This window comes from Herpailurus yagouaroundi, unplaced genomic scaffold (genome assembly GCF_014898765.1).
Source record: "Herpailurus yagouaroundi ecotype Mexico unplaced genomic scaffold, PumYag 159, whole genome shotgun sequence".
Lineage (NCBI taxonomy): Eukaryota > Metazoa > Chordata > Mammalia > Carnivora > Felidae > Herpailurus > Herpailurus yagouaroundi.
Window position 1 is genome coordinate 50,631,684 of NW_024412400.1, and position 24,642 is coordinate 50,656,325.

The following is a 24,642-nucleotide window of genomic DNA, read 5'->3' on the forward strand; positions in this document are numbered from 1 at the left end:
CTCAGGTCACGATCTCGCGGTCCGTGAGTTTGAGCCCCGCGTCGGGCGCTGGGCTGATGGCTCAGAGCCTGGAGCCTGCTTCGGATTCTGTGTCTCCCTCCCTCTCTCTCTGTCCCTCCCCCATTCATGCTCTGTCTGTCTCTGTCTCAAGAATAAATAAACGTTAAAAAAATTTTTTTTTTAAAGTTTGAAGCTCTGGTCTCGTCTTATAAGGACACAAATCCTATCACGGGAGCCCCACCCTCATCACCTCATCTAAACCCAATTATCTCCCAGAGGCCCCACCTCCAAATACTATCACATTGCTGGTCAAGGCTTCAACATATGAACTGGACCGCGGGGGGGTGGGGGGGGGGAGGCGCACAAATATTCAGTTTATAACAGTCCCTGACATAAAGATGGCTTTTCATGGTGGTCGAGTTTAAGAGCCAAAGTTTACTTGGGTGTATCACATGGATGGTGACTGGTTGGTGAGGTCAGGTTCTTCTCTTAAAGAATTTGAGGGGTTCCTGGGTGGCTCAGTTGGTTGGGCGTCTGACTTTGGCTCAGGTCGTGATCTCATGGTGTGTGGGTTTCAGCCTGTGTTGGGCTCTGTGCTGACAGCTCAGAGCCTGGAGCCTGCTTCAGATTCTGTGTCTCCTCTCTCTGTGCCCCTCCCCTACTGGTGTTCTGTCTCTCAAGAATAAATATAAGAAAATTTTTTAAAAAATTTGAATAGGAGGTTTGCACTTAGTCTATAATCCTGGAAACAATAGAAGCAGAGACCCAGTAGCTGAGTCACTACAAAATGGTGGGTAAAGCACCAGAATGGGAAAAAGCAGATACCACCTGCTGAGGGAGGCCACTAGAGAAGATGATTTCCCTAATTACCATCCAGCTTATTTTCAAGCAGGTCTTTTCCTTGAAATAGCCCTAGGTGGTTTTAGGGCTTAAGGAGCCACAAGTCTGGAAGGAAGAATTTCTGTTTTCTAATAGAAGCCCCAGGATTGAGTATGATTGAATGATTGGGGGCACATGACTATCCTGAGTCAATCACTGTAACTTGGGCAGTGAAACTCTTATTGACTGGGTCACATGCCCTTACTAGGAGCCTGGGAATGGGGTCTATCTCACTTGAAGCATAACTTGCTATTATCAGAAGGGAGAAGGGATATTGAACATGCCAGAAGAATGAACCCAAGTCATCTAAGCACGATTTAGTTTCTTACCACCTGAAGAGCCCATGGAATGCAACTACCATTCAGAGAAGTAAATACTCTATTTCCTCTATCATGTATTGCCATCTGGTTCTGTGGCAACAATTTGAGTACATCCATTGACAACAAGATTACCAGATCTCTAGGTGGGCAGCCTGATGGGTTGTTGAGCAACCCACATTGGCAATGGGTCCTTCTTGACAATGTCCCCAGCCTGCCTGTTGCCAGTTCTCCTTGGTCCTGTTTCTGTCCTATGTAACAACGTTCCCAAATGTCTTCCCTCCTCCACATGACAGCCTTTTGAATTTCAGAAGATAGTTAACAATTAAGAATGATTACAGGGAAATTAAAATCATGTCCTGAAAGGGACATGTGTTTTTCATTTACCTACACTTAAATAACTCACTCCTACTCAGTTAAAAGAAAAAGCCCTAAGCCAAAAACATTAGGAATCCAAATATCCTTTCTCCCCTTCCCCCACAAGACAACTTTTATAACAAACAACCTTATTGCTGTAAATAATGTGCCATGCTGTTGAGTGAGCGAGCACTGGGCCTAAATAATGTTAGCTGTGGAATGGCAAATCCCCTTCTGGATGTGGAACACGACAGTGGTTTATACAGACAATCCAATCTGACTAGAGGGGGAAATGGAATGACTCTGCTTCCAATTGGTTTTGTTTAATGATCTCTCACTTCAAAATGTCACTTAAAGAGTTACAAATGGTTAACTGATCTGTAAATGAACCTAGAAAACACCTGGGGCATAAACCAAAGAACACTCTTGGGATCTAGTGACTCACTGTGCTTGCTGCAGAATCAAACCTTTTCAACACCTGGGCTGGGGCTCCTGTAACTACGGGTTTAGACTGAGGCCAAAAGTGGTAAGATTCCAGTGACAAGAAGATCCTGCCCCAGCCATTGTCTCTGGGGCACCTTGTCCATCTGCTCAGACCCTGATAGAGACAAAGGGACTTCCTAATCTGATACGTTGAGGCCGCTTTAAACCCAGAAGGGCTGGCTCTGGGGGGGGGGGGGGGGGAAGGATGTTCTTCCCAGCAGATCAAAGCCTGAGGTCAAAGGTGACCAGCATTAGTTCTTCAGCTCACTGGGAACCTTTTACATCTTGGAAATGTTCATCAGTGGTCAGAAAAAGGAATTTTTATTGGCTGTCCTCTTCTGGTTCTAAAGTCCCTAGTCCCACTAAGGGCAGTAGAAAGCCCATAACTTGGTATTCTAAGGTAATTAATCCATTTCTCAAAGAGGAGTTTGGATAAATATTTAGCTAGTTGAAAATTACAACTCCTTATCAGAGGTGGTCTTCATGCCCTCCACCAGGTTCTTGTTACTCTCCTCTGAGTTGTTCCTTGCCTACCCGCTATGTCTAAAAGCTGTCCTATCTGGGCTTAGGGAGCATTCCAGTATCCATGACTGCAAACTTTGCACTGCCTCGGTATCCAGCTCAGTGCTCTGTGACCTCCCATGTGCTGTGGAGACCCTGATGATCCTTGGCTGCTTTGTTGACTCATTCCATAATGGGGGTGACTCTATGAGGCTGCAGCTAGCACCACCCTTGGCCATTGTTTTTCTGCCATTGCTGGTCTGCCATCCTTCCACACTAGTGCAGATCCAGTGTGGGCCCAGTGTGGAACTTCTTTGGGATGCCCTTGGATCCTCCCTCAACCTAGTTAGGGATTCTACTCTGTCAGCCATGTGATAGATGAAGCAGACTCTTCTGGACAACCCCACAGCAACTAAACTCATTGTTCTTTCTGATCCTGTCTTGCAACTCCTCTTAGAAACTTTCCAGACCTCTTCTCTGACATCTGTCTACTATGGCTTGTACTAAATTCTGTGTTCAGACTCCCAATCTTTGCTTCTGATTGGAAGTAGAAATCGGGTCCTTAAAGATAACAAAACCTCTCAGAAAAATCATGTTTTTGTTGGCTTGTTTTTAGTGTTAGATTTATTCTACATCATGGCATGGCACTTTGTTTTCTGTCTTAACAGATTTATGAGGTATAACTCACATACCATAATATTCACCCAAAACAAATATATAACTCCATGATTTTAATAAATTTATAGAATTGTACAACAATAACAAAAATTCAGTTTTAGAACCTTCCTATAATATCAAAAAATTTCCTTGTGCCTATTAGCAGTCAATCCCTGTTTTCACTACCAGACCCAAGTAACCTCTGGTCTGTTTTTGTCTCCATAAATTTGCCTTTCTAGACTTGTTATAAACATAGAATTGTATAATACACAGCCTTTTTGTCTAGCTTCTTTTCCTTAGTGTAATGTTTTTGAGGATGACTCATGTTGCATCTATCAGTAGTTCATTCTCATAATTGCTGAATAGAATTATATAAATACAACACATTTTGTTTATCCACTTGCCATTTGATGGATCTTTGGATAAGTTTCTGGGTTTGGTTGTTATGAATGTTATGAACATTCATGTACATGTCTTTACGTAGCCATATGTTTTCATACCTAAGAGTGGAATTCCTTGGTCATATGGTAAATTTGTGCTTCACTTTTTAGAAGCAATCAGACTATTTTCCATGGTGGGAAATTTGACCTCCTCACCACCAATGCATGAGGATTTCAGTTCCAGTTCCTCCATACCATCACTGACTCTTGGTTAAATTTTTAAAAAATTATAGCATTTTTACCGGGTGTATAGGAGTGTCTCATTGTAGTGTTTTGTGTATTTCCTTAGTAACTAATGAGGTTCAGCTCCTCCTTAGGTGCTTGTTAGCCATTCACATCTCTATCCTATTTCTTTGGTGAAATATCTATTAAAGTCTTCTGTCCATTTCTTAAGTTGGATTATCTTTTTATTTAGTTAATGGTGTTCTTTATGTATTTTGGATACAACCTCTTTACCATGTATAGACTTGGAAAATTTTAAATTGGTCTATGTCTTCGCGATCTGTTCTTAAGTGAAGTGGTTTTTCTTTTTAGGGAGTCCAATTTATCATTGCTTTTCTTTTACGGGGTGTACTTTTGGTGTCCTATCTTTGGCAAACACAAGTTCACAAAGATTTATCCTATGTTTGCTTCTTGATGGTTTAGAGTCTTAACTCTTTAAGTCTGTGAACCATTTTGATTTGATTTTTGTGCAGGATGTAAGGTAAGAGTGTAAGGTCTTTGTTTTTCTGCATGGGAATATCCAATTGTACTAGCAACATTTTTTTTTTTTTTTTTAAAGACCGTTGTTTCCCAGTTGAATTTTGTTGGGTGCCATGGTTGAAAACCAATTGACCACAAATATGGGGACTTATTTCTGAACTCTCAGTTCCCTTCCATTACTCTATATGCCTATCCTTTGCCAATACCACACTCTGTTGGTTAATATAGCTTGGTAGTAAGTTTTGAATTAGATAATGTAAGTCTTATAGTCCTTTTTCAAAATTATTTCAGCTGTTTAAATTTATTGCATTTCCATATAAATTTTAGAATCAGCTTGTCAAGTTTTACAAAATCCAGCTGAATTTTTAGAGAATATTTTGAATTTCTAAATCAATTTGGGGACAGTTGCCATCTTGATAATAGTAACTATTCCAATCTGTGATCCTTAACATTATTTAGATTTTCTTCAACTTCTCAGTAATATTTTGTAGTATTCAGTTTACAAGACTTGAATTTCTTTATTTTTAAGTATTTTATTTTCTTTGATTTTTTGCAAATTTTAACTAATTTTGGATTGTTGATGGCTAGTATAAAAATACGATTGATTTTTGTATACTGATCTTATATTCTGTGACCTTGCTAAATTAATTTATTAGTTGTAGTCAACCTTTAGTTTTTTTGATTACCTTCTTTCTGTTAAACACTTTTATTCCTTTGACTGTAGAAACTCTTTCTTTAAGTTATTTTTTACCGGGTTGCTCTAATGATTACAATATGTACTTTAAACTTACCACAATCTAACTTAATCTTATGTATAAGTTAACTTAATTAACTTAAATCTGTTAAAATGTAGAAATTTTGCTCTACTATGGTTCCATGTACCATTTATTCTCCATCCTTTGTACTACTATATACTGTATTATATAAAAAACAATATAATGTACTGTCCCATAGTATATATAGTACTATCTGTACTAGTATATAAACAAATACATCTTTATATTTTATAATCTCAATGATACAGTGTTAAAATTGATTTATATAGTGTTAATGTCTTAATATTAAACCAAAGTACTTTTAATTTCTCATAAATCTTGACTTGTAATAAGTTCTGAAAATCTTGATTTATGGGGATTAACAAGTCCTTTGATTTAGTATTGATTTTCAGAATTATGCTTCCATTTTAGAGACTGATTCACTCTGACCTCAGTGACCATTCTGCTGAATACTACAACTGCCTTAAATTGCCCAGATGCCAAGCTTCTTTTTTAATGAGAAGTATCTAGTCCTTTTAGATTTAATGCCATTCCTTGCTCCTTGACATCATCGTAAGTCCCATGATTCAAATCCTCTGTTCTCATAACTGAGTCTGGGACTTGAGCTCCAACCGATTCTTGAGCTGCTCTAGTCCTGTACCACATGATGCTACGACTCCCAGCTTCTAACCTATATCTCTGCTGACGTGATCGTTCGCACTTTTACCAAAAAGAAAGGCATCCATTAAAAAACACTGGGGGTACTTTTGATCAGGAAAATGGTAAAAATAAAAACCAACCAATTATGGTTGTATCAATGCTTTGTTATTTCCTCCAGAGCTTGCATGCTTCATAAATTCCATAGTATTGTGTCATGCTATTTCTAATTCCCAAGTAGTTCATATGCCATTCTCTCTCCATTCCTGAGCCGGTGCTTTTTCCAGAGAAGCCCTCTGGTTTAGTGGATTCTCACCCAGGGTATGGTTATTGATGACACGTTAGTGGATCCTTTCATCTCTCTATCTGAGCCAGTATGGTTGTCTCTGGGCAAAGAGACACTGTAGGGCATGGGCAGGCCCACCTTCCCATATTTTACCTATGAGGATTCTTCTTGTTTCTTTTTGTTTTCATCCCATCAAAGAAACCACTCTCAGATGGGAGCTCTCAAACCTGTACTCTGAGTTTTTGTCTCCATACAGGCTTGGGCTGTTTTGTTGCATCTTCAACTTTGTTCTCTTGTCAGTCCAGAAAGCAAATCTGGTCCTGCTGCTTCCTCTCCTCATCTTTCCCTCACCTCCCTCCCATTTAACACATGCTTTCTGCAAAATAGCAGTGGTCAGTTGAATGGTTGTCCCTAAATAGGTGTGTTCATATCCTAATCCCTGAAACCTGTGAATGTGAATTTATTTGGAAAAGGTGTCTTTGCAGATGTAATGAATCTGAAGATCTCGAGATGAGATCAACCTAGGTGGGCCCTAAATCCAAAGATAAGTGTCCTTAAAAGAGACACAAGAGAACACAAAGACACAGGGAGGAAAAGGACATTTGTAGGTGGAGTCAGAGAACGGAGAGATAGAGTCACAGGGAATGCTGATGAGCCACCAGAAGCTGAAAGAGGCCGGGGCTGAATTTCCCCTAGAGCCTTGTAGGGAACACAGCAAGTTTTAAATCACACCTTGATTTAAAACTTCTGGCTTCCAGAATTGTGAGAATACATTTCCGTTGTCTTAAGTCACCAAGTCTGTGATAATTTGGGACAACACCAATGGAAACTAATACATTGATCTTTTCCCAATAGACCAACCACCTCCCCGTGGAATTCAGTTAGCAGATTAGGCTCAAGCTTCATGTCTGTCTTCAAATCCTTCCCTACATTTGATTTTGGCTAAAGTTCTTTTCTTCCCCAGTCCTCTCGTCATTCCTATTCCTTTCCTGATATTTTCTAACATCTATACAGAAATACCATATTGCATTACTCTCTCCTCTCATTTCATCACCACAGTACTATGTATACAACAACTAGGAGTTGGGGTAAAGGGTGAATGCAGAATACTGGGACAAACCACAATGATTAGAGATGTCTCAGAAATTTCAACTTAGTTATTTGATTTCTATATGACATATTTCCACTGAGTTCGAGCATTACCCAGAGGTTGGTATCAATTCATTTATTCAGCCACTGGGAATTCATAAAGCACCTGTCTGCACAGCTGTCTGATAGGTTGAGGCATGTCTTTTCTCTTAAGGGGCTCAGCTCACATTAATGTGATTTAACTATGAACCTATATAGGTTCTCCTTCCTTTAGTAGAGACTAACTCTAGGGAGGGTTAATGAGGCTTAGGTTGGCAGAATTGATAGCCAGTATTCCCAAAAATACCCTTAATATTCCATGTTTAATTATTACTGTCCTTAGAGGGCCAGACAACTCCTGCCTGCCTCCCCAGCAGGAATCCATGAGAGATCTATAGCAAAAGAGTGATTTGATTTAATAAATTGTTCTCCACATCAGTTAGCATAGCTTAATGGTCACATCCTGGATAATCTATTCCTCGATACTTGTTTGCTAAAAAATAAACTGGGTTGGTTTGGTTCCATTTATCTCACAGTACTGGGTGCTGTGAAATAGAAAAGAAAAAATCTTGGCCTTCCATTCATGATAAGTATACCCACAGACTCCTCATTGCTTCAAGCATCATTTCTTTTTCTATGGATATCACTTTTTGGTTGTTGTTCAATAATATAAACGGGATATATACCTGCAGCAGAAAATAATATACTATCAAAATAAGGAAACAAAAATTATCCACACTTCTGCCACTCACAGGTAACCACTGATAATATTTGGGGATCTCAAATATACCCAACGTACCAAATATATCGGGGTATATCCCTTTATTTCTCTGCAGAGATAGATAAATTTTGCTTCGTCAAAATAGGCTCATACTATACATATTGTTTTGTGAACTGGGTTTTTGTTTTGTTTTGAGCACACAGTGCATTGTGAATGTTTTTTCATACTCTTCCTGTGAGGACTGGAAGTAAGAAGTACCATTCTTTCATCAGCAAGTTTCATCTTACAGCTGGCAGATTCCAGCAATCTCCTACTGGACCACTCTGTTGGCCTTCAGGGTGATCTTCCAAAAATACTGCTTCTACTCCTCCCCACAGACCCGAATTCTTGCTAAACTTTCTACCTTCAACCTCCCTGCAACCTCCCTGAGTCTTGCCCACACTGTTATTCCGGCTGTCCTCAGCAGGCTCTAGTTGATTCATGTACATTTGCTTTGCATCATTTCTTACATAAATCCTTTTTTCAAATAAGGTTCCATCCAGAGAGCTTTGCTCATTTTTCTCTAAAAGGCTCCTCAACCTCCCCATCCTTGCTAAAAAATATTTCCTCTGCTCATGTAGCCTCCCTCACCAATTTTCTTTCCTTGCATAGGTTCTTCCCTGTCCTTAATGCCCAATCTTTTCTGACACCACTATAGTCTCTGTAACTGCTCTGACCTCTAGTGATCTCTTCCTCTAGAGTGTACATCAGCTAGATCACTCATTCCGACATGCAGGGTAGACAGCTAGTCATCAGTGAATGTCTCTGCACACTCCCCAATCAGGAAGGGAACCGTACGGGGAGGGACTGAACCCTTCACCTCTTTGCTTCATCGGGATATAGAACTTGTCAACTGGACAGTGAATGATGCATATTGACCTGGTAATCAATGCATGGTGATGACACGTAATTGATTTAAGGGCAGATGCTGTATGAAAATGAAAAGACAAAGGAACAAATCCAAAATGATAGCATGAGGTAGTTGACACATACACTGAAAAGGATTCCATTATATAAAACAACAACAGCACCATCAATAACAACCACAGAGCTACGTGTGGAAAATACAAACGTGCAAGTCAAAAGATACTGACAAAAATGCTAAAAATCGAAAGTCTGGATTAACGTGACTTTTTTCCTTCATGCTTTCATGTATTCCTGTTTTCTCTTACATGAATTTGCTATAAGGCTATGATAGAAAAATAATTTTAAAAATGTATTTTATTTACAAGAATGATCCACGATAAAAACTTCAGACAATACAGGGCTTGATAGAGCACAGAGTGAGACTTAATCCTTATGCGCCCCTAAATGAGTTTTATTTTAAATGTGATGAAAGCCTAAGGAGTCTTCTCCATGAACTTTCTGTGTGAACTGTCAAAAGGAACGACTTAAATGAGAAGGAATCTCCTAGGATCTTAGATCTGCTCTTTACAACACCTCCCCTTTGAGAATGAATGGAACAAAGAAGTCAGAGAATACATCTTTTTTTTTGTAATATTTTTAATGGTTATTTATTTTTGAGAGAGACAGAGAGACAGAGACAGAGACAGAGTGTGAGTGGGGGAGTGGCAGAGAGAGAGGCAGACACAGAATCTGAAGCAGGCTCCAGGCTCTGAGCTGTCAGCACAGAGCCCGGTGCAAGGCTTAAACTCAGGGATCGCAAGATCATGCCCTGAGCCACAGTCAGACGCTTAACTGGCTAAGCCACCCAGGTGCCCTGAGAGAATACATCTTTTATAAAAATACCTTAGGGGCACCTGGGTGGCCTCCGGCTTCAGCTCAGGGCATGACCTCGCAGTCTGTGAGTTTGAGCTCCGCAATGGGCTCTGTGCTGACAGCGTAGAGCCTGGAGCCTGCTTAGAATTCTGTCTGTCTCTCTGTCTCTGTCTCTCTGTCACTCCCCTGCTCATGCTCTGTCTCTTTCTCTCTCAAAAATAAACATTGAAAAAATACATTAGATATGAAGTAGAATGACAATACTTTTTCTCACCCTAAAAAGCCCAACATATCTGACTGAAACAAGGAAGTTTTAACCCATTGATGTTTTTTTAGAAAGGCCTTCAGATTGCTTATTTTTCTCATCCCCATCAGGCAAGGATGACTTCATGTAGAAATCCTTCTGGCGTCTGATGCACTTCTTAGTTTTGCAAGGGTGAAGATGAATGGTTCTGTAATTCCATCTATAGGGTACTTAGTTGAGAGCCCAATTAACTTAGATGTTTAACAAAGGTGGATTCTTTTTTCCCTTTCCTCTGGAATGAGATAGTGGATATAGAAGCCTTTGACACAATGCCTGGCACATAGTGGGTGCTGAAAAAATTTTACCTTCCTCCTTTCTATATATTTTAGGTTTAAATGGCCATGAAATAAGAGTTTACAATATATGATTTTAGAAATCATTATATTTCATCGGTTCTCTGAAGCACATATGGTTCCTTTGGTGATATTGTGACATTTCCTATTGCTGCTGGCTAGGTGACCATCATAATGTGGTTGTCAATGCCTGTAAGTGTGCATTACAACTTTCAGAGTGGGTATCAACAGTTTGGAGAAAAGTTCCGGAGACAATAGTTGAGTATGTGTGTTTTGACAAATTCAGGTGTAATCAATATATGATGTTATATTAGTTTTAGGTGTACAATATAATGATTCAACAGTTCTACTCATTTCTCAGTGCTCATCAAGCTAAGTGTGTTCTTCATCTCCTTTATCTATTTCACCCATCCCCCCCTACCCATTTCTTCTCTGGGAACCACTAGTTTGTTCTCTGTATTTACGACTGCTTTTTTATCTCTTATATCATTTGTTCATTTGTTTTGTTTCTTAAGTTCCACATGTAAGTGAAGTCATATGGTATTCATCTTTCTCTGACTTATTTCACTTCATACTATACCCTCTGGGTCCATCCATGTTGTTGCTAATGGAAGATTTTATTCTTTTTTATGGCTTAGTAATATTCCATTGTGTGTGTGTGTGTGTGTGTGTGTGTGTGTGTGTGTGTGTGTGTGTGTGTGTATAAATACCTCTTCTTGATCCATTCATCAGTTGATGGACACTTGGGTTGCTTCCATATCTTGGCTATTGTAAATAATGATGCAATAAACATCAGGGTGCATGTATCTTTTCAAATTCATGTTATTGTTTTTTTTGGAGGTAAAGAATAAATACCTAGTAAAGGTGGATCATATGGATCATATGGTAATTTTATTTGTAATCTTTTTGACTTTTCTACCTTGGCTGCACCAATTTGCATTCCCATCCAACAGTGCATCAGGGTTTGATTTTCTTCACATTCTCACCAACACTTGTTGTTTCTTGACAGGTGTAAAGTGATCTCATTGTGGTTTTAATTTGCATTTCCCTAATGATTAGTGATGTTGAGCATTTTTTCATGTGTCTGTTTGCCATCTGTATGTCTGCTTTGGAGAATATCTAAGTCCTCTGCCTATTTTAATGGGATTATTTGTTTTTGTTTTTTGTTTGTTTTTGGTATTGAGTTATATAAGTTCTTTACATGTTTTGGATATTAACCCCTTATTGGATGTCATTTGCAAATACACTCTCCCCTTCATTAGGTTGTCTTTTTGTTTTGTGGATGGTTTCCTTTGCTCTGCAGAAGCTTTTACTTTGGTGTAGTCCCATTATTAACTTTGTTCTTGTTTCCCTTGTCTCAGGAGACCTATCCATAAATAGGTCTCTAAAGCTAATGTCCAAGAGATTACTGTTTTACTCATTTTAGGATTTCAGGCCTCACATTTAGGTTTTTAATCCATTTTGAGTTTTTTGTGTGTATATGGTGGAAGAAAATGGTCCAATTTCATTATTTTGCTTGTAGCTGTCCAGTTTCCTCAACACCATTTGTTGAAGAGACTATTTTTTGTGTGTATTCTTGCCTTGTTTTTCATAGATTAATTGGCCATACAAGCATGGGTTTACTTCTGGACTCTGTTCTGTTGACCTATGTGTCTATATTTGGTGCCAGTCCCATACTGTTTTGATTATTACAGCTTTATAATATATCCTGAAATCTGGGATTGTGATACCACCATCTTTATTCTTTTTCAAGGTGGCTTTAGCTATTCAGGGCCTATTGAGTATGTTTTCAAAAAATTGCCACGTTACCAACACAAAGGATGATTGTGGAAAAAGATGTGGACGATGATGACAGAATAAAAGAAGCAGAAGTGAAGCATCAAATTCTAAATGTGAACACGTTGGGGAGTACCTTAACCAATTTCTCTTATATCTTCCCCCTCCTGTATGTACAAGAGTAAAATTTTGGGCAGGAAATCCCAACTAATTCTAAAACAACTCTTTTGATAACTTTAAAATACAAAGTTTAAAGAAAAAAAAGCATTGTGTCATAACTAATTGACCACAGTTTTTATTTTAATGGTATACAAAACAATAATGTGTCTTTCTTAAGGTTAATGAAATCTTAAATTGACAAATATTTCTGGCCAACTTAGTCTATTGTAAGGCAATGACAGAAATCATACTAATGGCTAATAATTGAGGAGGAATTAAAAACATTTGCAAAAGCAAACAGACCATATGTCCCTGTTTCCCCCCAGCTCTATGCCCAAGTTCTAGATGAGCTTATGAGAAATTATCTACCATGAAGAGGCCTGAACAAAATCATCTGAATTGTGAATTTCCTATTTTTCCACACTTGCTTCCTATAGCACTGTAGCACCTCATCTTGAACGTATAAAGTAATGGACAAATATGGAGACCTTGCTGACCATCTGATATGTCACAAATTTCCAACTAAGGAAACATTTATCTGTGGCTGTGAGTATGGTTCGAGTGTTAATTGAAAAGCTTAACTATCCTTTAATCATGTTTTTGTTTTCGACATGTGGCCAGTGGTGTGAGAAAATGTGTATTGAGTTCGTCCTCTGTTTCGTAGTGGGGGTTCTCTGGTGAAACTTTCTTCTAGAGTAGCAGAAGGGTTGATATCTGGAAGTTTCTTCTATTCGTCAGAGCCTCAAGAATTTCCAGTTTGGCCTCCCAATCTTGCTTTCTCTGTTATTCCAAACCCTGTTCCCAAGCAAATGTAGGCCCATCGTTACCTTCATGGCTGGCTCAATTTGTCAGAATATAATAAATTGTTCTCCAAACCCAGACGTTAAGAATTTCTGATAAATGGCAAACTCTCATCCTAACAAGCTCTTTTAACCACAAATAACAGGCACATAGAGTGGCTTGCCATCTGTATGCTTGCATGTTTAAAATTCTTGAGATAGTAGCAGATTCTTTTCTGTTTTGAATGAATCCGGTTTTGTCTGGCTGCAGAATTGAATGTTTCCTGGCCCCCACTGGCTCTGGTTGCCGATAGCATATAAACCACAAATTCTAAGTGGACCCAGCAAAAAGCCTTTGTTGTGACATTACTTGTAAGAAGTTGAGTTAATCAGAAGTGTGCCAGGTAATTGGGAATAGATGTTTTCTTGAGCATTAAGAATAAAGTATTATGGGTATTTTAAAAAGTTGATAGCTACCAAGCTATGGATGATTTGATTTTTCCAAAATGTTCAGAATTTTAATATTGAATTTTGCCCCTTACTCATAGTAAGAATAAAGCCTTTAAAAATTCATAAAATGGCACTATTTATTTATTGTTTGTCAGTTTATTTTTCAACGTTTATTTATTTTTGGGACAGAGAGAGACAGAACATGAACGGGGGAGGGGCAGAGAGAGGGAGACACAGAATCGGAAACAGGCTCCAGGCTCTGAGCCATCAGCCCAGAGCCTGACGCGGGGCTCGAACTCACGGACTGCGAGATCGTGACCTGGCTGAAATCGGATGCTTAACCGACTGCGCCACCCAGGCGCCCCTGTCAGTTTATTTTTGAGAGAGAGACTGCATGAGTGGGGAAGGACAGAGAGAGAATCATAAGCAGGCTCCACGCTGACAGCACAGAGCCTGACACGGGACTCAAATTCATGAAACTGTGAGATCGTGACCTGAGCTGAAACCAAGAGTCAGACGTAACTGACTGAGCCACCCAGGCGCCCCCATAAAATGGCACTATTTAAGGCCCTTCTCACAAGGAGGCTCTTTCAGGGAGAAACAGTATGCACAGCGTTGAGAACCAAGTCTCTGGAGCCAGGCTACCCTGAGTAAACCCCAGCTGTGCAGCTTCCTGCCTGTGTCACCTTGGGCAGGTCATTTAACTTCTCTGTGTCTCATTTTCCTCATCTATAGAGTGGTGTTGAAAACCTATTACCTCCCCATGGCATTACGTGCTAATTAAATGAGTTAATACACAGTGTTGGTAAGAACTACTAGGCTATAGGAGGCGTAGTGTAAGTCTTACCAGTGTTAGTAATTGCCGGGGTCTCCTGGTGAGCTGGCTTAATAAAGGACTTCCCAACAGCCCTTGCTTCTAGTAAATCGAGATGGTACTTAGCAGTTATCAAGTGCCTACTTCGTGCAATTTCTGTAATTACCCAAAGAGGCATGTCCTTGCACCATTCTTTTGGTGAAGATTCTGAGGTGCAGGGAGGTAGAGCAGCCTGCTCAGTGGCACGCAAGGAACGGGCAGGGCAGAGCTGGGATTCACCCCCAGCTCTAGCTGACCCCACGCTCTCGAGTCCTCCCATGTGGCCACGAAGACTCTTTGCTGATCATGAGAGGCTAGGGTGCAGGTTAAGTAGCCTATGGCCTGTTCCTAACCAGCTCTGTCATGACTCAATGACCCTTTGACATTAACGCCCAAGAATTCTGAATATCGGGTACTGAATCAAGACCGGCTGAGACAGGTGAAATCTCAGAGTAAGTGATAATTTGGCTCCCTGTGATCTTGTAACCTCCACAGCTCTCTGTGAAAGCACCCTGTGGAATCTATATGGAGCCCTCTCACATGTCAGATGAGAGAACAGAGGCACAGAGAGCTATAATGACACCCGGGGTCAGAGGCAGAGTGACAGAGCTGGGTTTGGAATCTGGGTCTTTGCCTGCAGGCCTCTCTCTACCACCTCGTGACACATCTGGGGGTGCTGATTACACATGCCCAGTATTAAGCGAGACCTTGAAAGGGAAAATTGGCAGAATAAGGAGATCATTAAGAACAGGGGAAAGTGCTAGAAATGCCTTAAAAAGCACCACTTCTCGTATCAAGAGTTACCATGTAGAGGCTTTACAACTCTGTGGAAAGGAACAAAGGAACAGAGTTCTATTTGGAGGTCTTCTTTGTAGCACATTTGTAACATTGGCTCAGGACATACGGAGTGGCACAATAATATCCCTGTCGTCTAATTATGACTTTCAGGAGCATCTTCTTTAGAGTGCTCCAGTCATTTATCTTGACCAGTTATAAGAATTAAAAACATGGGGGCACCTGGGTGGCTCAGTCAGTTAAGCATTCTACTCTTGGTTTAGTCTCATGTCATGATCTCACAGTTCATAGGATCAAGCCCTGCATCGGGCTCTGGGCTGACAGTGGGGAGCCTGCTTGGGATTCTCTTTCTCTCCTTCTCTCTCCACCCCTTCCCTGCTCTCTCTGTCTCAAAATAAACATTTTTTTTAAAAATTAAAATCATACAATATCTAATATCTGCACTGGTTTGTGAGGGCTGCTATAACAAGTTACTATAGATGGGGTGCACCTGGGTGGCTCAATCAGTTAAGTGAGTTAAATGTCTAACTCTTTCTTTTCTTAAAATACATTTATTAATTTTCAGAAAGAGAGCATGTGTGTGAGCAGGGGGAGGGGCAGAGAGAGAAGAGACAGAGAATCCAAGTGGGCTCCCCAGGCAGGGCTGGGCCTCATAAACTGAGATCATGACTGTTGTGAGTTCATGACCTGAGCCCCAATCAAGAGTCGGTTGCTTAATGACTGAGCCACCCAGGCACCTCGCGTCCGACTCTTGATTTCAGCTTAGCTCACAATCTCACCGTTGGTTATGGGATCAAGCCCCGCTGGGCCTGGGCGTGCAGCCTGCTTAAGATTTTCTCTGTCTCCTTCTGCCCCTCCCCTGCACGAGGGCTCACTCTCCCTCCCTCTCTCTCTCTCTCTCTCTCTCTCAATTCCCGCCCCGCCTCCAACAAACAAAATAGGGTAGATTAGTGGACTGAAACAATAGAAATTTATGTTTTCTTGATTCTGGAGGCTAGAAGTTCAAGACCAGGGTATCAACAGAGTTAGTTTCTTCTGCGGCCTCTTTCTTTGGGTTGCAGATGGCTGTCTTCTCCGTGTGTCTTCAGAGGCTTCCTTCCATCTGTGTATGTGTCTGAATCTCCTCTTATAAAGACATAAGTCATATTGGATTCGGGCCTGCCTTAATGACCTCATTTTACTTTAATTACCTCTTTAAGGACTGTGTCTCCAATACATTCATATTCTGAGGTACTTACTGAGAGTTAGGACTTCGTCATATGAACTTGGTGGAGGGACCCAATTCAACCCATAACAATAGATCTCACATTTGCATCTATTTTTTTTTTAATTTAAGAGTTTAAAAAAATTTTAAATTTATTTTTAAGACAGAGAGAGACAGCAAGCAGGGGAGGGGCAGAGAGAAAGGGAGACCCAGAATCTGAAGCAGGATCCAGGCTTTGAGCTGTCAGCATGGAGCCCAATGCGGGGCTCAAGCCCATGAACCTTGAGATCATGACCTGAGCCGAAGTTGGACACTTGACCAACTGAGCCACCCAGGCGCCCTGCATTTACATTTATGTCTACGTCTATCCTTATATCATTGTCTGTGGGTCTTATCTGAACCCAAAATAATGTTTATAATTCCTCCAAATCCTATTGTATGACAATAACAGGACACATGTCTAATTTCCCCACCTTAATTAGCACGTGGCCTGTTAGCACAAACTTTTTAGGAATGAGCCGCTCACAGCCAACTATGTAATTCCCTGGCCCCTGAGACCTACTGCTCCATTAATGCTGGGAAGGGTGAGCACAGCTGGGGAAGTCACCGAGCTGCTGGCTGGCTATCAAAGCCCGTGTGGTGTCAGAGCTGAAAAGGCACACTGCGGGTAGCAAGAAAGAAGCTTGCACCGGAGCGCTTCTCTGGTCTCCATTCTTTGATTCTCTTTGAGGTGGACTAAAGGCAGACACTTGTCAATACACAAGGGGTGCAGATGTGAATGTGGGGCAATTATTGGCTCCTTTAAAGTAAGCAGGCTGTGTGAAGCTAGAACGTGCAGGATTTTTTTTTCTTTTTCCTTCTTTTTAAGGAATCAAGTTTATCCAAGAATTTGGCATCTTCCCATATGCTTTCCTTCCTCCCTTCCTGCCGCGTTCTTTCCTTTGCTTCCTTATCTTCCTCCCTCTTTCAATTATTCATACGGCCAGGGCCTGCTAGGCATAAGGCACTGGGCTCAGTCCTGTGAGAGGTAGGAAGGGGACTCTGAGGCACTCGGCCTTGCAGGTTTTGTTCTGCTAACCTCACCCCTGCTCTGGTTTGGGTTAGCGAACTGTGTTAGCTATGTTGGCTAACGGTGCTGATCTCTGGCCCTCCCTCCTCCCCCCTCCCTGGGGACTTGGTGGCACTACTTCATCAGCCCTCGGCCACCTTCTCACACCTCCTTCCCCTCCGTCAGTGCCCAGGCAAGCTCCTGGCCGTCGGGGCCTATAGGGATCACCAGGCTCTGTCTCGCCTTCCAGGCTGCTTTGTTTTCCTCTCTTTCTGAGCTCTTCCTTTTGATGCCTCCCACTTCTTCCTCTTCTCCTGATTCACATCGATCATCTCCGATGAGCCAGCTTCGTGTGAAAACACAAAGGTTCTAATGATCTGCTTCCTCTCTGCCCACTGTTATTTATTCCAGGGAACACAGAGCTCATCAAGAACTCCCTCCTTGGAGCCAAGGGAAAAAGAAGGCATCATTTGTCCTTTTCCACATCCCTCATCGCATCTGAAAGCTATTTCCCAACCACTGAGCGTTAGGTCGTATATTTATTTTTTAAAGTCATGAAGGATTAAAGATTGAGCTTCCACAATGTGATTTAAACCTTATCTGCAGGTTATACAACGTTAAGATTCATCTCTGGATTAGAATCCAAAATAAGCACATACTCTGCTTAAAAACTTCATTCTTGGGGTGTCTGGGTGGCTCAGTCGGTTGAGTGTCTGACTTTGGCTCAGGTCATGATCTCGCGGTCTGTGAGTTCGAGCCCCCCGTTGGGCTCTGTGCTGACAGCTCGGAGCCTGTAGCCTGCTTCGGATTCTGTGTCTCCCTTTCTCTCTGCCCCTCCCCTGCTCATGCTCTGCCCCTCTCTCTCTCTCTCTCTCTCTCTCTCTCTCTCTCTCTCAAAAATAGTAAAAAAAAATTTTTTTTAATTCATTCTTATAACTTAATTTGGCAAGAAGTGGTCAGACCTGTTTGTTGTTGTTGTTGTTTTTCCAATCACACAGACATTGCCAGAATGTGTATTCTCCCCACACTTGCCAACCCCTTGGAAGACCACCTTCCTCCTCTCCTGCTAATCAGATTCATGCCCTGTGCAAAATCCTGCTCCTCTACGAAGGTTGCCTGGGAACCCATGAGCTCCTTGCGGTCCAGACTCTGTCTAAGCCATCTTTGTACCTTAGCAACAAGTAGAGCCAGGTACCTGATAGAGATTCGGTAGAAGTGTGGGGAATGAATCAAAGAACTTTTCTCCAGCCTTCTGTAATTACTCCTCTGCTTAACTCTAACATATTTAGTGCCTGTACCACTCATTTGAACACTGATGCACCTCTGACTTGTTAATTAGCCCCTTTAAGACTGGATGCTTTGTCCTTCCCACACAGATTGCCTGTTCCTTGAGGGAGAAGGACAGTGCTTCAACGCCCCCCCCCCCCCCCCCGCCATGTTTCTATTGCCTAGCACAGAGATGGTGCTCACAAATGTTGTCAGTTTAAGCCCTGTTCCTTTTCACTGGACAGCAATGTCTGTTGGGGACCACGTTCAGAAAACTGATCTTGCAGAAGCCACAATTTTATTGTAAGGGCGTCTATAAAAGGAGTCTGGCTTCCATGCGTTTCAAACGGAGAGATAAAGTGTTCATCAGCCAACTGATGCTTAGTTTTGTTCAACCACATATTTTGAGCCATTGCTTTGCACCTGACACTGAACCACACAATGTTTCTACCTCACGTGGATTCAAAGTCGAGCGGAGTGTTTTGCTGCCCACCCCTGACTTGGGGACAGTGTTTGTCCTCACCAGTGGCCCTGAGTGACTGGTGGGCAATGGACATAGTTCCAGCCACCTGGCCTGGACTTTCTGGGTGGTGTGGACCTGCTGCTCACCCTGTGTAGCCCCCTTCTGGGTGGTGCCAAATCGCTGCCTCTTCCCCTATCCCTGGTCCTCTGAGATCCAGAATAGATTTTTACGGCAAGTTAGCTGACTCCAAAAAGTCTGCACTGTGGTTTTTCAAGAAACTTCAAACTTACCGTCTTCAGGAATAACGCGGGAAGGGGAAATAAACTCTAACAAGGCTAATAACAGGGATTTTAAGTAGTGGTTTAGTAAGCCAGTCACAGAGTATTCACGTGTTAATTCACTGGCATGTTCCGTGGCAGAAGCACCCCCACTCTGCCTTCCCCCACTTCCAACTGTTGTGCTGCAGCAAGGTTTGGTCTGAATGTAGGCAGACCCCCCCCCCCCCCCTTTATGAGCTGCCCTCCAGATTCTGTTACAGCAAGTATCTGGTGAAAGTGGTCCCTGCCTTGTCGCACACAAAGGCTAGGAGCTCTTTAAAGGGGCCAGCCTGCGCTTCTGTGCAGCTGCAAACATTTGTCAGTGTGGGCTCAGCAACCCAGGCTTACGCCTGAAAATGAGTGGGGAGGGGTCTTGAGCACTCCCCCTCCCCCCCCACCCCAGACCTCCCGGAGTGGGGCGGGGAGGGGAAGAAGCTGACAGTCTGAGTGGATGGAGACCACTGGTCCCTGGGGACCAGCTTGCGATTAGCTGCTTCTTGGATGCTCCGCGTGCCAGTTGAGCATCCTGCCTGAGGTCCAGAGCGTGCTGGCGGCGCATCTTGCGGTATATGCCTGTGTGGATTTGAGCCATCGCCCAGAGGCAAGCCCGCATTCAGACACGGTGGACCGGCCCCGGCAGTCAGCACGAATGCTCAGCTTTAGGCGTCTGCAAGAGCCTCCCGACTGCATGGATTTGGCAGTCTAATCAGCCGAGATTACTGCCCGGGAAGATTTGTGAGCCTGATCCGCGCTCCAGCTGCTGTGACAACTTCAGGGCTGGCTGTTTACTTCTCTCGGTGCCTGGGACTCTGTTCTGCACCGCAGCCACTCCTGCCACTTGCCCGGCTCTGAAGTCCTCTGCCGCGAGGACTCGTCTGACGGCATCCACAGGAAGGGGGAGCAAGGAGGGGTTAAAAGACGAGCAGAAACCCCCCCAGCTGCTCAACCTCTCGTGACTGCCTGTGTTCTGGGGTTCTGAGAGGGACCGTGCGCTGCCCGGGGAAGCAATGCAAGTCTCCATAGCCTGCACAGAGCACAATTTGAAGAGCCGGAATGGTGAGGACCGACTTTTGAGCAAGCAGAGCTCCACCGCCCCCAATGTGGTGAACGCAGCCCGGGCCAAATTCCGCACGGTCGCTATCATCGCGCGCAGCCTGGGGACGTTCACCCCTCAGCATCACATTTCTCTCAAAGAGTCCACCGCAAAGCAGACTGGCATGAAATATAGGTATGGATGTAAGATTCCGTCTGCCCGGGGTTTCTGTGTTCTATACAGGTGCACTGGGGGACAGTTCATCGGTTTTGAGAAGTGACTTGCCCATGGATGGGTTGCTTAATTTAGAATACTCAGGTGTCTCTAAAATAGCTCCTTAGGAGAGGGGACACCCAAAGAGGTTGTGTTGTGTTGTGTGTGTGTGTGTGGTATTTTTAAAAAAAATGCAGCCCATTTTGTATATTCTAAAGTGTTACGAACACCTTTAGCAGTTGAATGAATTCCAGTCTGCAGAGACTAACACAACTGCTGGAAACTGGTATTGAGATCAGGGTAGTTTTTCAACAGCAAATGTGTTGGTCCTATTTTATGGTGCAGCCTGTAGTTTCTGTGCTTATACTATTCAAATTAGTTTCCCATCTAGTACTGCATTCTTATTTAGCTTTCGAAAGACTAAGGCAGCAAATGCTGTGCAAGCTCTTAAGGAAGTTTTGTTGCAGGAAGAAACGCCTATAAAGGTAGATTAGGTTGAACACTGACACATTTAAATCTAAATTACCACTCGGAATAAAATGGAGACCTTTTTGTGAAATACGGAGAAAAAGTCATTCGTGTTAATATGCGTTTCCTCATAAATTTTTAAGATCCCTCTTCCTCTCGCTTATTTTCTATAGCTGGAGGCCTTCCCAGTACTAGTTGATGCTCTCTTTCATAGAGAATGACTTAAATTTGATAAGTAGAAAATTTCATTATTCAATTATGGGACTCCTGCCTTCTCATGCTATCTGCCTTGCACTGAGCCCTCCTCGCTTTATTTCTTTAAAACTGCTGTCCTTCTAGTCTCAACGTGGTTGCAGAGGTAGAGGAGAGAAGCTAATGAGGCATCTTCCAAAGGCTTTGGTTGTTCTACTTTGCAGATACGATTTTGTCAATTACTCACATTTAACTATCCCTCATCTCTGTTAGGAGCCAGGTTTCAGGATGAAAGGAACTTGATGCAATGAACATAATGCACACCTCAGGCTTCCCACGTGGGGTTTCTGCAATAGGCATTTAAACCCATTTCTACAAAAGTTACCCTTGAAAAAGTTTCTTTGTAGAGGTACTGGAGAGCTCCTCCTTGCAAAAGCACCAAGCACTGTTGTTTTGATGGATTTTTGAGCCATTAAGAAAGCAAGCCATGTGCTTGGGGGAGGCACTAAAATACCATAGCGAAAGCTTTTTGCCCCAACCCCGAAGGATGCTAGCAGCCTACCTTCATGCAACTCTGTTTTTCCCAGTGTTTACATGGTGGGGAAGGGGGGGGGGTGCCCACAGTGACTGTTAGCTAACTGAGACCGCAGCCTCCAGTGCATTGGCATTTTGTATCGCAGCTGACTTGTGTGGCACACACCCAACCCTGCCCTGAGGGCTCTGGTCTGCCTGCAGTCCGGCTGCTGTGAAGGAAGACAGCTGCTGTCTTGATCAGCAGGGCCCCTAGGAATGGGACTCTCGGAGATCAGGCGGATCGCAGAGGTCACTTGAATGGTGGCCGCCAGCATTCTAGCAGCACCATGAGCTTTGTTTCTGTAAACCAGAAGAAATAAAAAGTAATACCCTTCCTTTCTTGTGGCAGAGTTTCATAGTTGCTTATGGATCATTGTGTTGGAAGAGTTTGGTTTTGCGAAGCTTCTCAGAAGGCAGGAGATATCCAGGAAGGTTTTTCTGGTGATATGTGCAGCTCAGCTCAGGTTGGATAATAACTGTCTCTCTTTACAAAAGCTCAGTGTGCGAGTAAGATTCACGTGGGCACCTTCCATTCCTGGCAACTAAGGACAGCTCTTTTCTGACAAAAAGTTAGCCATCTGCGTTTTTCAGTATTCTTAGACTCCTTTGTGACTTATGGTGACTGGACAAGATTCTCCACTTGCCTTTTATTCTGAACCATCCTACCCATGACAGGCAGGTGGTTCTCTGTGTGTGTGAATGCGACTTAACCCCTCTCTCCTTCAAATTCCACTCAGGAAAGAGGTTGAAATTATGCCAAATGTACACTTAGGGTTGGAGAGAGAAAGAGAGAGGGAGGGCGAGAGACAAGCTCTGCACTTTATAAGGAAAAAAACGGGATAGAAATGTTATTAGCCAAATTATCATTGTCTTTGTCCGTAATGTCACTAAAATAGCATGTGTTATTGATAACAAATAGCAAAAATTTAAAAAAGTGGCTAACTGTTTACAATAACCTTGTCATCCTTGAAAATGATTTCCATAGGAATAGCTTAAGCTAGGATTTATAAATTCTACAGAATAATAAAAAAAAAAACAACCAACAGCAACAACGACAAAAAAAACCCCAGTGTCTTTTCATTCATCTTTTTGCCAAGGGGAGGGCTCATAGCTTTCATCAGAATTTGAAAAGTGTCCACCACTCACTTTTCTTTTTTATCTAAAAGCAGTGTTACAGAGTGAAGAGGTATTTTAGTCAACAAATATTTATTGAGCATCTATTCTGTCCTAGGAGCCCTACTAGAACTGGGCTCCCAAAGGTGCAGACAGCAGACAAGGTTTGAGGCTTACATTCAGGTTGGGGAAGCAGACCACAAGCAAGAAAACAAATCATAAAATCTATTAGGAGACATTCGTAGGAAGACTTTATTTGGGGAAGATGATGGTCATGCCTGGGCTAACTTCTTCACCTTGAGGCTACTGTCCCTGCTTCAGTTCCAGAATTACGCCTGCATCTTGGGGCATGAGTGAAAATGTGCCCATGTCTGCCATCTATCTGCCAACCCAGGGACTTCCCTCCGGTGCTACCTGGACATTGAGGACCTACTTGTTACAACCCTGATAAAAGAGTAGAATGCCTCTTACTTACCTGATGCTTTATAATTTTTATGTTTTAATGCTTATTTATTTGAGAGAGAGAGTACAAGTGGGGAAGGGACAGAGAGAGGGAGACAGAGAATCCCAAGCAGGCCGTGTGCTGTCACACAGAGCCCAGTGTGGGACTTGAACCCATGAACTGCGAGATCATGACCTCAGCCAAAACCGAGAGGATTTAACCGACTGAGCTGCCCAGATGCCCTCACCTTATAATTTCGAAAGCCCAACTCCTATAATAGCCCATGATTACCGTTCATTACTCAGGAACTCATGAACTTGGGATTTAGAAAGAATTAATTTCTACTTGTGTGAAGCATCTGAATTCTGCAAGAATAAATACTCAATAACCTTCACAGCACCATTGTGCTAAAAGCTTGCTTAAAGTTAGCTATTGTTTCAAGGCTGAGGATAAAAAAAAATCCACTAGAAAAATCTGCTATTCAAAGGCTACTTTTAGCCCAAGAGAACAAGATTCCACCTGTTATTCTGGGGACTATCCTGTATGTAAACAACATAAGACTATTGTGTTTCTTACAGTTTTTACACTTGTGCTTTGTTAATGCAGGAGAGTTGCTTTATTTTAGTTTTGTGTGTTTTTTAAATCTCCAAGTTCATCACACTGTGTTAAAGTTTGATGTATGCTCTGTAACCATACATGATCGATGTAGATCCGTACGTACCTTTCATCATAAGGAAGCCAAATCACTGAGAATAGAAGTTAAATCAGATTTGTTTTTTGGGTTTTTTTGTTTTGTTTTGTTTTGTTTTTTGGTTTTGCTTATTTGGGTGGTTGGGTGTCTTTTTTAAAATAACTTTTTACAATGATTCTACTAATATTTGACATGGTCTCAGGCCTTTTGTCATTCAGATTTGAGCATATTTGTACTGATATCTACCCACCCCCATTCTGATATTGTTACTTTAGTCCTAGAACAATTTGAATATTGATGGACTCAATTCATTGAGAAAAATCTTACCTGTCATATATACACCCATATCAATAAAACTTTGTGCTATAATGTTACATAAAACAGGCTTTGAAGTTAAGAGAACCCTTTACAAGAATCAATATTGTTGAGCAATAATCTTTAAATTCCACTTTAAGAAGTTACTTTTTCCAGTTTTTTTTTTGTTTTGTTTAGCTTTTTAATGTTTATTTCTGAGAGAGAGAGAGAGAGAGAGACAGCAAGCAGGGGAGGGGTAGAGAGAGGGAAACACA

General features: G+C 42.1%; 1 protein-coding gene across 5 annotated transcripts in view; it reads left to right on the top strand.

The window, feature by feature from the left end:
- Window positions 1–24,642, top strand: part of KCNAB1 (potassium voltage-gated channel subfamily A regulatory beta subunit 1) — a 412,519-nt gene that overhangs the window by 124,380 nt on the left and 263,497 nt on the right. Inside the window, exon 1 of one of the 5 annotated variants that reach the window (XM_040480575.1) lies at window positions 19,584–20,576. The exons of 3 other annotated variants lie outside the window; for them this stretch is intronic. In XM_040480575.1, coding sequence (XP_040336509.1) covers window positions 20,356–20,576 — 221 coding nt within the window. In that variant the 5' untranslated portion in view covers window positions 19,584–20,355. Of the gene's footprint in view, window positions 1–19,583; window positions 20,577–24,642 lie in introns of those variants that run through there. One more of the 5 variants, XM_040480572.1, reaches the window with a different exon arrangement.